The sequence below is a fragment of the Zea mays genome, chromosome 5 (assembly GCF_902167145.1).
Source record: "Zea mays cultivar B73 chromosome 5, Zm-B73-REFERENCE-NAM-5.0, whole genome shotgun sequence".
Classification (NCBI taxonomy): domain Eukaryota; kingdom Viridiplantae; phylum Streptophyta; class Magnoliopsida; order Poales; family Poaceae; genus Zea; species Zea mays.
In genome coordinates this window covers 198,425,963-198,438,628 of record NC_050100.1, presented here as the reverse complement: position 1 = coordinate 198,438,628, position 12,666 = coordinate 198,425,963, and the positions used below count along the sequence as shown (strand labels likewise).

Here is a 12,666-nt window from a genome sequence, read left to right as displayed (position 1 = left end):
CATTGATTTTTCCCCACAGGGGTTTTTATACATGATGATTACAAGCATATTTTTCTTTTGGAGACTATGTGAGATTATTTTCATTATCCAAAAGACATTGTGTACTCCTTATTTTTTCCGCAGGGTTTTGAGGAGATCAAGAATTTGATGACAGATTGCAGATGATCAAATGGATTAGGATTGATCAAGGGGGAGTGTTACAAAATATTTGTCCATGTGATCTAATCCATCCATGTGACAGTTATTCCCAAGGGACACACCCCTTGGGAACACATGTATATATACTACCCTGCATGCAATAAAGAATTCATCCCTGTCATTTCTCTCTGTCTCTCTCCATTTGCCACTGAGCACTGCAATAGAACACAACGGCTATAATAGGTCTTCCGCCCCTCTCAGTTATATGCCAGCCTGACATTCTTGAGGGCCTTCGTCCTATCAGTCAAATGTCAATCCTCAAATTCCAAAAGTTGCTCCAAAATCCAATGAACTAGAACAACAGGCGCTTCGCGCGCTCCAACAGAACTCTTAAGACTAAAAATTGTTTTCTACTTTAATTTTTTTGGGTTAGTTGAAGGATTTTATCAACAAGGTTCATACGCCTCAATGGGGTAGAACTCTGAACAGACGAACCAGGTCTTCATGGAGTAGTACTACTGTGTGTGTTGAGCACCAAAATTATCCTGGCAGATGGTCCAGCTCTGAGGATGAACGGTCCAAGTGGACGGTTCGCCGTAGCGTGCGCAGAATGCGTTAGAGTTTCGAATTTCTTGCACCAGAAAAATGATCATACCTACCAACAATTTAAAATATAATGCATTCATATTCATTGATTAGGAGAGCGAAATAGTATTCAACAATGTTGTAGCATAGTGAATTATTCAACAAAGCTGTACCTATGATAGGTACACATCTTCAGCGTGAAGTTCCGAATCTCTCCTTGTGTATCCGATATTTGCCAAGATTGCATCTCCATAAATTGTTTGGCCACAAATGTAGGAGGCTCGCTTATTCACTTGCAAGTTAATGTCACTGTCACCATGATACGCAAGCACATCTTTTGATATATCAGAAACAACATGTCGATTTGGGGCTGTAAAATACAGCCTTATATCAGAAGATGCTTTTTTTTTCCAATTGTTCTGCATTGAGACAGATGTTTCAAAATTGTCATGCACAAGAATAATAGAAAAAGCTCAGAGTTCAGGAATTTACTGCTTAGTTTTGCTTTACCTAACTTGATACATTAACATGACAAGAATCACTTGCGGAGAGCTCTACCGCAACATGACTCATATAATGTTCATTATCTCGTAGATTAATTCTTGCTATCTTTAGTTCATCCTCCAACATGTGGGGAACAAGAATTGGCTCTACTTCGAACTGTTGCAGCATACCAATGCTCAAGATCGAAGTCATCAGCCTCTGGAGAACAGGGCCTTTTGCTCTGAATCCAGAAGTTGCTGTCACTAACGGAGACTCCAGAAGATTGTACATTAATGACAAGACCAAGAGAGGATCAAATTCTGTCCTATGGTCGATCACTTTACACAATGTACTGACCTTGACATCAACATGCAGCGATAGCCGACGGAGGTATCCTCCCAATGAGATCTGCAGTTCTCCTGAGAGTCACAGACATAGCGCAATAGCTAATACTTTAAGTGTAACTCTCAGCACGGGCCCTTCCGCGCCCGTATCGCATTCTAATATCCCATTGACCTTTTAATAACAGAGATAGCGCAGTAGCTAATAACCGACGCTCTGATGGCGCCTTGGCGGGCTGTATCACTTCGTCTCGTCTAGCAAACTGACTACTATCCCAATATTGAAATGGCAGGATCGATGCCCATGTGACGAAAACCAATGGCTCCGAAAGGACATCCGAAGCCTTGAGAATCTGGAATCATGGTAACTGTTCTGTTCGGGTGCAGTGCTGGAGTAGCCGAGTAGCGACCAGGTCTGAAAAGAAGCCTTGCTGTTGCCTGGAATCCGGGATCCCAAATGGAAGGGAAACAACAGAGCGTTCGTTGAAATATGTGTTAGCCGGGATCCCATAACAGTAAAATATGGGCGCGCTGTTTGCCGATCCCTCGCAGTTGCCGAAAAGAATTAAAAAAAACTCTGTACTGGGATATTAATTAAAAAATAAAAAAAACAAGCTCCCGGCGAGGATCGAACTCGCGACCTTTCGCTTACGAAGCGAACGCACTACCACTATGCTACGGAAGCATTGATATTTATTCAAATATAGGTAGTTTTTTTACAATGTTGATTGGGATGGCCGGATATAAAAGGTAGCCTGGATGCACATAAATTCACCTCATTTTATATTTTGAATCACTTTAAAGTAGATATATACCAGCCTAACAAAACCTCAAATGTGTCATCTGTCCAGTGCATAGCGAACTTGTGACAACAGTTTAAACGTGCTATATGATATAGCTTACAAAGTTTCAGGCGTAGAAAATTTATTTTTGACAAGTTTTTGAATGAGCAAACTCGAAACGTTGCCCACTCATACTAGACTAGCCTCCATAAACAAATATACTTGCAAAAACAAACACTAGGATTTAGATGGTAGTGAACTGAACATGCAAAAGTACTCAATCAAACCCCCCCCCCTCCTCCCCAAATAAATTTTTAATCCCTCTACCCCTTATATTAGGGTGTGTTTGGTTGAGAAGTCAACTGGAATGGACCGGCTCCATTTCAGTTTCCGAGAATTGAGTCATTTCATTCTGCGTTTGGAAGGTAGAACTGCGTTTGGAAGGTAGAACGGAATCACTCCATTTTTTGTCTGGTTGAATAGTAGAATATAACGAAGCCGATTCATTCATTGTTTTGTTGGAGAGCTATATAAGTGTGGAGGAGAGGAGAGGGATGAGAGTGCTCGCATCCGGTCGTTTTTGTGGAGGAATAGCATCCCAAATATTTGCCCTATATAGACTCCAGGAGCCGCTCTGTTGTCCTCCGTTGGAAACCAAACATCGAGAAAAATAAGAATGAAGTTGTTTCATTTCCCTCTACTCTTCAACCAAACACGCCTTTAGTAGACGAATGGAGTAAGAATTATGTTACTACCTTCGTTCACAAATATATGACATTGTTGATTTTTTTCGAAAACTTTTACCACTCGTCTTATTCAAAATATTTATACAAAAATGTAACATTTCAAGGACAAACTAAGGGCCTGTTTGGTTGGGCTGTGGCTGTCAAAAAAGTTATTGTTGGCTGTGAGCTGTGGAAAAATCTGTTGTAGGTTGTGAGCTGTTAAAAAACTAAAAATTGTTTGGTGAAAACCACTAAAAATCGTTAAAAGTTCTTCGATATATATCTTCACAGTTATATCCGAAAACCACTAAAAACAGGTCCAAATGTGTTTTCAGTTTTGTACTGCGAGAAAGTCGGCTTTAGAAAAAGCTGCTTCCTAAATCCAGCCATTTGGTTTGGCTTTTGGCTTTTAGAGGGCAAAAGCCAAAAGCCAAACTAAACACACCTTAACTTAAGTGATAAAACAAATCACAAAATATAAATGATAACTTCTTAATTTTTTAAATAAACATGTAAATGATAACTTATTATTATTTTTTTTTGAAAAAGACGTGTGGTCAAAGTTTTTTAATAAGATGAGTTGTCAAAGTTTTTTTAAAAAAGTCAACGGTCATATATTTATAAACCGGGCGCGTACTATGATTTGAATAAAACACATTGGTAGACGAGCGTCGAGAAGAAGAGGGACTCTTGTGCAATTAAATTTCTCGTAAATCGACATATCAAATCTCATAAAAATTATAGATTCTTTATTATACTTTTGTCAAGTATTAAATTTTAAGTTCTAGCCCTATGATGGTACCGATATATCAAATTTTAAATTCTATAAGTTGTAATTGATCTTATGTTAAGAAACATAAAAAAGTTGTATCATATTTAATTCTTTTATATTGTATAGAGTTTTCTATTTTTTATATCCTTTAATACTAGAATTTCATTCATTATATAATTTACCAATATATACCATGTACCAAATTTGCTTGACTGCGCAGTAGTTTGAGTAGAGTAAAACGCACTAGTCCTTAAAACACAGTAGAAAGGAAGCAACCCGAAGAGGATGCATTGGGTATAAACATACGTTACCGCAGGCTGATTAGGCCCATATGCATAGCACATGCTATGATCTTTTTAGTCCAGAAATGTGGACCGCTTATTTGAGAAGATAAAACGATCCCTTCAGCAGCGACATGCATTTGAGAAGATAGAACGAATGAACAATCCACTTCGTTCGGCTAAACTCCTCCCTCCGTTCTCCCTTTTTTTTAGGCGTCGTAGTTTCTAGCACCTATCGAGACCTCTACCTTGCGCGCTTACACTGAGCTTCAGATTGTGGTCAACATCACGAAACTGGTCGATAGTTTTTGGTTCGATACAAGCCTGGAGCCAAGGGCAGCATCACAGAACCAATTCACAACTACCTAATTGCATGCACTAAATGTTGATGCCCGTCAACATGAACAATAGCAAACGGCCGTGCAGGACAAAATGTTACCAAGGCCGTACCGAACTGTTGCAATAGATTCACTTCCAGCAGCAGCAGCATTTAATGAAGATTGAAGGAAGAAGTGAATTTGATTATCCCAGAAAACGGCAACAAATTTCCAGCAGTTTAACATAAAACAAGTGAACTTTGATATCTCAGGAAACAGCAACAAAAGTTCCATCATGCATATTATATACAAGAAGCTAACTGGGCCGATAAACACACAGATTAACCAAGTTGCAAACAAACTCATGTAAATTAACCGAGTCACAAATTCACCGAAGAGTCAGAAGCAGCTATTGACCATTCATAAGGAACGAATCACCTCAACTTCCGTAGGGCAAACAGAATGCAACACAGAAATATATAAAACCAAGACCAAATATTGAACCAATAACTGACTAGTCACTAGATTAATCAATGAAGCAGGTACAGAAAGTTGTGACACAAGTGGTTAGCAAAAGAAAAGCAACAGAACAGCTAGCAGCATTCGGCTTTTTCTTTGCTAATGCACTAAACTAACGACATCGCGAAACTAATAGATCCCCTTCATAAACACCTGTTTGAAACAACTTAACATTTAAAGGCAGCAAAACAGTAAGCTAATTGGGGACCTAACACTCGATTTGCTACCTCGTGACCTTGGAGACTGTTTACTCATCGTCATCGTTTTCCTGCGGACAGCAAATGAACAGAATAATTATTTGTTGGGATCACTAAATAGGAAAGCATCATTGTCAATGTAAGACATCATCCAGTAAATGGCTTAATTTTCTGTACCTCGTCACTGCTGCCATCCTCGTCATCAACCTCTGACTTCGAGCCATCCTCATCCTCAGTCTTAGCCTTCTTTGAGCTTGTGCTCTCCTAAAGGTGATCAAATACTCAGATTATGGCATAACGAACTAAAGAAGAGTTCACTGTTGAGCATGGACCACAGATCCAAGATTACCTTCTTATCAAAGTTTGCCTTAGTCTTCTCATAGTCCTGCTTCTTCTGTCCAGCTTGGTCCACATATGGTTGCTTCTCCTAATGATTGATTGTTACAGAGCAACAACCATACAAATTAGTCAGTAAAAAAACAGCATGTGTGCTTTGAGAGATATTCCTATCCGTTACATCGACAATTCAATATGGGTGTTTAGTTTAAGATTGTTCAGTTATAACTGGACCTCTCCTCTGTTTTCCCGTTTCCAGAGGTAATACTAGCCCTACCCAACCAAATAAACCTTAGCATTGTGCATAAACATCCATGTCGAGCTAAACATAACGATAAAAGAGACGCACAATAGATAAATAAATCTAAATCCAAAACACAGAGTCGATCTGGGTATTCGAGAGATCTACTTACTTGATCTGACATAGCACGCCACTTTTCCCCTGCTGCCTTGCTCACCTGATCCACAACCACGAACAAGTAAGATACCTGCAAACGCACAGGAAAAAAAATAAAGGGAGAGCGGAGTGCAAGGAGCAAGGTGACTAACGGTCGCAACGCTCTTGTTGCCAGGGTGCAGCGCCTGATACTCCTGCCTGAATTCAGACCTGAAAAGCAAACAAACGTCATAGCACGCTCAATAATGAGAGGAATCCACAGAATCTTAACAAAAATATAGAATAGATCTAGAGATCTAAGTAAAATGACTCGCCGAGGCAGCGAGAACTCACATGAAGACGAAGAAGGCGGAGGGCGGGCGCTTGGGCTTGCCGCTCGCGGCGGCCTTCTTGCGCTTTCCGGCGGCGCCGCCCGCCCGGAGCCTGCAACAACAGCCGCATAATAGCTTAACCAAGAGCACCGTCCAACTATCACAAAGGAAAAAGAGAAACCATCGTTCCGCCACAAGATCAGCGCAGTCGCGGAGATCCTACCTGCCCTCGTCCTTCTTGGAGGTGTCAGCCTTGCCCTTCATGGTGGCTGGAGCTAGGGTTTTGCGAGGGGACAGGACGGGTGCTTTCGAATCGGCAGCGGAGGCGAAGACAGAGGGTGGTGGTGGTGGGACTGGTGGCTGGTTTGCCTTTCGGACCGGGAGCGCGTTTGTGCGATGCGTGGCGGCGGGTGGATGTGCGTGAATGGGAAAAGCATTCACGACACGTGGTTGCTGTTGGTGGATTGTGAGAGGGACTGGAACGTTTTGGAACCGGGACGTGTAATGGGCTCACCGTGAATCAAAAGTCAGGCCCGGTTACGCATAACGGTTATGCTGATGTTCTCCCTCCAACAATTTCCTATCTCAGTATTTACGCGTTTAGACTGACTCCAACACAGGCCATACAAATCAAGCAGTCATTCAAGCCTTTGGCTAGCGTCTCTTGTTTGCCTATCCAGGCATATGACACGCTTTCAACAGCATAGGCAAAAAGGCAGCGGTAGTATAATCCAACAAATAAAGTAGCTGATGGAGTCATGTTCTCAGACACAGAAAAAGGAAATGGTTGTTCAGCCACATTACAAACTATTATGGCTTATCTCTCTCTTTCCATCATTTTTGCCTGGCTCGTTTGCTGCCCTGGTGGAAGGTGTTTTATACTGCTACACTAGCTTGTGGGCAGCTATTTTAGCTTTGCTTATCCATTTAGCTGCTCTGTTGGAGTCAGTCTTAGACCTCCTTTGGTAGCTGGGGCAGGGGAACCAGGGGAGTCCGCCACCCAGGGGCAAAATCCCTGCTACCTAGATTCCCTGGGTGCCGCCCAACGGGGCTGCCGTCCCCTGCTGCTGTTTGGCAGTCAGCAGCTAAGATGTCCCTGCTGCTGTTTGGTAATAATTGTGAATAGCAAAATCAAACACTTGTGTATAACAAGTACTTGGCATGTCCAAAACGTTAACATATGTTTCACAAATTTAACATATGTTTCACATACCCATAACAAAAACTAGTACTTGGCTTGCCCAAAACATTAACACAACAATGACTATGATCATCTTGACTTTCCTTTGAATGGCTTCTATTTAGGACCAGAGAGCTCCATCCCTTGTCTCCTTGCAACAGCTGTAGAAACATATATATATAGCTAGCGAAATCAGATATTAGTTAAACATGATTATATAGAAACAAAACAAGGTAACTAAATTAGAGCATGCAAAAAGACATCTATTAACAATATACCAGCTATCTGGTGATACAAAAACATATATTAAACATACCAGCTATCTTTTGCAAAATATACATATTAACAATTTGGTGTGCCTACAGCCTAGGTGATACAAAAATATCTATCATATACCAGTTATCTTCCAAAAATACATAAGCTTCTGTTTCATATCATCGTATATGGATGGACAAGCAGAAGCATGAATGCACAATAGAAGTATAATATTGTCACTATGTTCAAATTGCAGAGTGGGCAGGACAATTTTTTTGAAACCTGAGGTTTGCATGCCCCACTAGTATTGCTAGCATAATGTAAAGCACATAGTTGATTACTTCAATTGTTTAGTTAACTTAGTACTAACTCATCATTAACTTGACATCTAATTAGCAAAGCTCAAAATGCACATACAACAAGAATGTGTTTGGTCAAAAAAGGCAAAAGGTGAAACCATGAAAAACAATGGCCATATATTATGAAACAAGAAGAATACTCGCTTTGTTACTTCCAAGCTGTGTCGGGGAAGTGATATAAGTTGTTCTTCTACAAAATTTGTCATGCAAGTGGTTAGTACTAGTTGTGAAGTATAAGTTGAAATAAACACTTGTCATTCTGAAGAAATGATATAGCTGTGATTGTAGAAATTGAGTGCTTTATATAACTACCTGCTTGTCGATCTCGTTCCTAAGCCACAACAATCGGACACGTGGCCTCTGGCTATTCAGAAATATTTCTCTGTTCTCCTCACACTTACACACGCCCATTGCTACTTCCATCTCCTCTTCAGTTAACTCTTCCATCGACTCTAACACACGAACACACTTTCCAATACAATATTCTTCCTTCTTGTTACATCCCTCAGCTTACTGATCAATCTGATTTACCACATCAAACAACTTATCATTATGTTGCCTTTTGTAATCCAAATATTCCTCAAGAACCCCTGCAATCTGACTTTGCTTACGCTTCCTTCCATGACTCTCTGCTCACTGTTCTGAAGATGCCGGGGTGCGGTTATGTCCACCAATCTCAACACGGGTACTTGAAGATGCCAACCCATGCAAATTTGAAGAGATTTTGTTCAAATCAGGGTCAACCCCGAGGTCATCATCAATCCTGAAATAGCTCATAGCTTCAGCTTCAGCTTGAATATGTAATTGTTGTCGGGATGATGTATGTTGTTGAGTTGATGTAAAATTGAGATCACCGGTGGCACAACTGCCATCATAGAGTGCTGACAACTGATTATACAAAGGGAATGGCCTTGACTGAAATTTCTTGACCTTTGGATTACTCTATTCATTATATAAAAAATATACTACAATTAGATTGTAACCAAAATCAAAAGTAAATAAGAATGATTAGTTAAATGAAATAATCATGGTTAAGTCAAAAACTTACGATAATTATATTTGCCCATATTGGTGGTTCCGCAATGATCATACCCATGACCTCATTCCATCCAACACCACTTTGCTTGCGGGCTTCCTTCAGCACCTTATAGTTTGCCATAAGTACAAGGGTGGAGAGGAGGCAACAGCGGCTGCACGAGGGAGATAAGGAGACGGTGATGGGAACGCCGGTGCAGGAGAGAGAGGAGACAGCAGGCGGCGACGGGTGCGCGAGGTAGAAGGAGAGGAGGCAGTGGGCGACGGCGGGTTCGCGAAGGAGACGAAGAGAAGCGCAGTCGAGTCGGGGAAACCCTACCCGACGTTACGAGGCCGGGGGCGAAAGCCTGTGGGGGATAGATATCCCCCGGGTCCACTAAAAGAGTAAAAGACCTCACGAAAAGCCCAAGGGCCCAATAAATCGTAAGGTTATTCTTTCGTGGGCCTGGGGAAGGACAACCAGCAAAACAGATCGACATAGGGCCGGATTAGTGCAAACCCGGACAGCCCACAACGTTGAGCGAGCAACCACAACAGAGATCCGACTTTCCTGCGCTGGAGCCCCCATGCAACGGAGCCATGCGAGGATAAGTCGGCAGAACTACAGGGAGATAAACTCAAACAGTTCACTATCTTTTAGCTACACGTTGTTATCATATTCACATGTATTGCCCCACGGTCGAGTATATAAGGCCTAGGGGCACCCCTTCAGAACGATCGACACGACTACTTTGCCACCCACTTCGAATATCTGTATTCTCAATTCAGAGAGCTCTCTTGTAACCTCATTCACCAAGCATACTCACCAGGACGTAGGGTGTTACGCATCTCTAAGCGGCCCGAACCTGTAAACATTGTCCACTGTCCCTCGTGCATCTGGCACGAACCATTTTGCTACAGTCGTCGACACCGTCCTACTCCTAAAAACACCTTGAGGTGCAACCCCGGGTGTGCGGTCGGACCCAAAACACCGACAGCTTGCGCGCCAGGTAGGGGGTGTGTCGACGATCCAAGCTAGCTCAATGGCCGTCACCTTCCACAGTAAGATCACCTTCCGTCCCAGATCCGTATTCTGCTTCGGAACAATCTCATCCGTAGTAGATGAAGAGGGAACTCTACACCGCATTGCGGATCCGCTGGAAAAGAAGTCTCCTCCAACAAACTCCGAAAATGTCGGAGAAGCGCAACCTCCAGCTCTCCGGAAAAAGATCGTCTTCGAAAAGTCAGGGGTCGAGGACCCGCTGACCCGGAGAGCTCCACTGTCTACTTCCCCGACAAAAGAATGGACACAGATCGCGAGGAAGAAGGAGACCAAGGGGAAGCAAGTTGTTCTTTCCGTTCCTCCGCCCTCAAAGGAGAACGGAAAGAAGGTCGCCACGACAGCAGCACCATTCTACCCCGACGTCCTCTTCATCGGGAGAGTGGAGTCGCCCACCGTCTCCGACGACGAGCCAACTGCACCCGGAGAGGAACCGCCTCAACGAGAATCCCGCCGACGGAGGAACCGGCGCAGGAACATTCGACGACATCACGCGGCCGGAGAACGGGATCCGGAGCAACCTGTCTCGCGAGACGAGGTCTCGGAGATAGGAGAAACTCCGGAGGAACGCGTCTTCAGAGAACGAAGGAACTCCCGACGACGTGATCGCCGCCGGGCTCAGGAACAAGCCGAGCAAGACGCGAGGCAACGCCGGGAGAATCCATTCTTCGGGCGCAACCTGAACCCCGACTTCGCCCGAGCCATGAACACGCCGAGCGAAGTCGGAGGAGTACTAGCTCAGATAGCTGATGGACTCCCTCGGACTCCCGACGCCGAGGGCTACCGACGACTGTTCACCCAGGCGGTCAACCATCTTCTACCACTCGCTCACCCGCCGAACGATCTACGACACGCCATCAACAGTCGCCGAGACGCACGAAGCTCCATCAATGCTTCGCGTGAACGGCGGCATGAGAACGAGTTCCGCCGCCGGGAGGAGTACGACAGGGATCATGGCATCCCAGCTTGGAGCCAGGCCACCAGAACTGAGTCGGCAACGGCCTCAACTGGCGGTACAACCCGGGGACGGTCGAGGAACCACAACAACTACTCCCCTCCCCGGGACAGACATCATCCCCGACGACAGGAGGACACATGCGGAGTGTCTGCTCTTACTCCGCGCCTCAGGGCCATCCAATGGCCTCCCAACTTCAAGGTATCCAATGTCAACAAATATGAACCTAAGCAGGATCCAGGGGGCTGGCTAGCCGTCTACACCACCGCTGCTCGAGCTGCCGGGGCGTCCGAGGACGTGATGACCGCATACTTACCCATTGTCCTTGGGCAAGACGCGCTGCAATGGCTGCGACATCTACCCCGACACTGCATCGACGACTGGGGCGACTTCAGTCGACGCTTCACCGCCAATTTCCAGTCACTCTCCGACAAGCCGGCGCAACCGTGGGATCTCAAATCCATCAAGCGTCGGGGGGACGAAACTCTCCGGTCGTACCTCAAAAGGTTCCAGACCATGAGAAACCGTATCCCCGAGGTCACGGAGGCGGCCGTGATCGAGGACTTCTACCGAAAATGACTCGGCTTTCGTCCGAGCCATATTACAGAAGGCGCCGACTACTTCCGAGGAGTTGTTCCAGGAAGCCGACCTCTACATCACCGCCGATGAGCGGGCACAGGACCTCATCGGAGGAGCAAAGCCCGCACCGGCAGCACCACGACGCGACGCGAACCAGCAACCCGACAAACGCTGGGAGAAGAGGCCTCGCGAAGAAGTGCACGCCGCCGGACCACCTGCCTCTCGCGCCCGAGGAGGACCCCGCGGAGGCGAGCGCACGCTGGACGACATCTTTGACGCCTAGTGCCCGTACCATAAGGACATGCGCCACACCCTTCGTAACTGCCGGGACTTCAAGCACTCCGTCGGGCACGGTCGACCCTTCCAACCTCTACCTCCTCCTCCGCCGAGGGGAGGACCCGATGAACCACGACAACCCCATCAGCAGGAGGAGGGAGCAGGAGGAGCTTTCCCGCGCGTTGACAGGGAGGTCAACGTCATTTTCGGTGGACACGGGTCGCAGGAGAACAAAAGACAACAAAAGCTCAACGATCGTCAGATACTGGTGGCGACCACCGGTCCTCCCGCCCCATACCGGTGGTCGGAGCACCCGATCACCTTCACTCGGGAAGATCAATGGCTCAACTTCGACCATCCAGGCAAATACCCGCTCCTCGTCAATCCGGTGATCCGAGAGAGCCGGGTGAAAAAGGTGCTAGTGGACGGGGGGAGCAGCATCAACGTCACCTTCCCCCGGACACTCCAAGGCTTGGGAGTTCACCTCAAAGAGCTCCACGAGTCGGACACTCCTTTCTTTGGCATCGTGCCGATGGAAGGGGAATACCCGCTGGGCCACATCTACATGCCTGTCACCTTCGGAACTCCGGAGAACTACAGAACCGAGTTCCTGAGGTTCGAAGTGGCGAACTTCGACTGCGGGTACAACGCCATCATCGGGAGGCCGGGATTGGCCAAATTCATGGCCATTCCACATTACACATACATGATACTGAAGATGCCAGGACCGCAAGGAATCATAACTGTGCGCGCCGACTTCCAAGGCACCGCAGAGTGTTTCCGAGTGGCCATCCAAGCAGCCCT

General features: G+C 45.5%; 1 protein-coding gene, 1 non-coding gene and 1 pseudogene across 2 annotated transcripts; all 3 read right to left on the bottom strand.

Moving 5' to 3' along the window:
• Positions 1–2,160: 2,160 nt before the first annotated feature.
• On the bottom strand, positions 2,161–2,232 carry TRNAT-CGU (transfer RNA threonine (anticodon CGU)). Its single transcript has one exon. It is a non-coding gene; the product is annotated as a tRNA-Thr (tRNA).
• A 2,565-nt stretch (positions 2,233–4,797) lies between these two features.
• LOC541951 (high mobility group box protein 2) lies at positions 4,798–6,617 on the bottom strand. The gene is made up of 7 exons (NM_001294311.2): positions 6,408–6,617; positions 6,207–6,296; positions 6,026–6,083; positions 5,890–5,934; positions 5,490–5,567; positions 5,318–5,404; positions 4,798–5,211 (listed from the first exon to the last, which is right to left on the bottom strand). The coding sequence occupies exons 1-7, from the start codon at positions 6,446–6,448 to the stop codon at positions 5,191–5,193; spliced, it is 420 nt and encodes a 139-aa protein (NP_001281240.1). The 5' UTR covers positions 6,449–6,617; the 3' UTR covers positions 4,798–5,190.
• Positions 6,618–8,278: 1,661 nt separating this feature from the next.
• Positions 8,279–9,137, bottom strand: LOC109939861 (uncharacterized; annotated as a pseudogene).
• Between the last annotated feature and the right edge of the window lie 3,529 nt (positions 9,138–12,666).

Excerpts from the sequence above, each read along its gene's own strand:
- LOC541951 (NM_001294311.2), bottom strand. The coding sequence starts at position 6,448 with ATGAAGGGCAAGGCTGACACCTCCAAGAAGGACGAGGGCAG. Across the intron at positions 5,935-6,025 it reads GCAACAAGAGCGTTGCGACC|GTGAGCAAGGCAGCAGGGGA; the intron begins GTTAGTCACCTT and ends GTTGTGGATCAG. Across the intron at positions 5,212-5,317 it reads AGGATGGCAGCAGTGACGAG|GAAAACGATGACGATGAGTA; the intron begins GTACAGAAAATT and ends TGCTGTCCGCAG.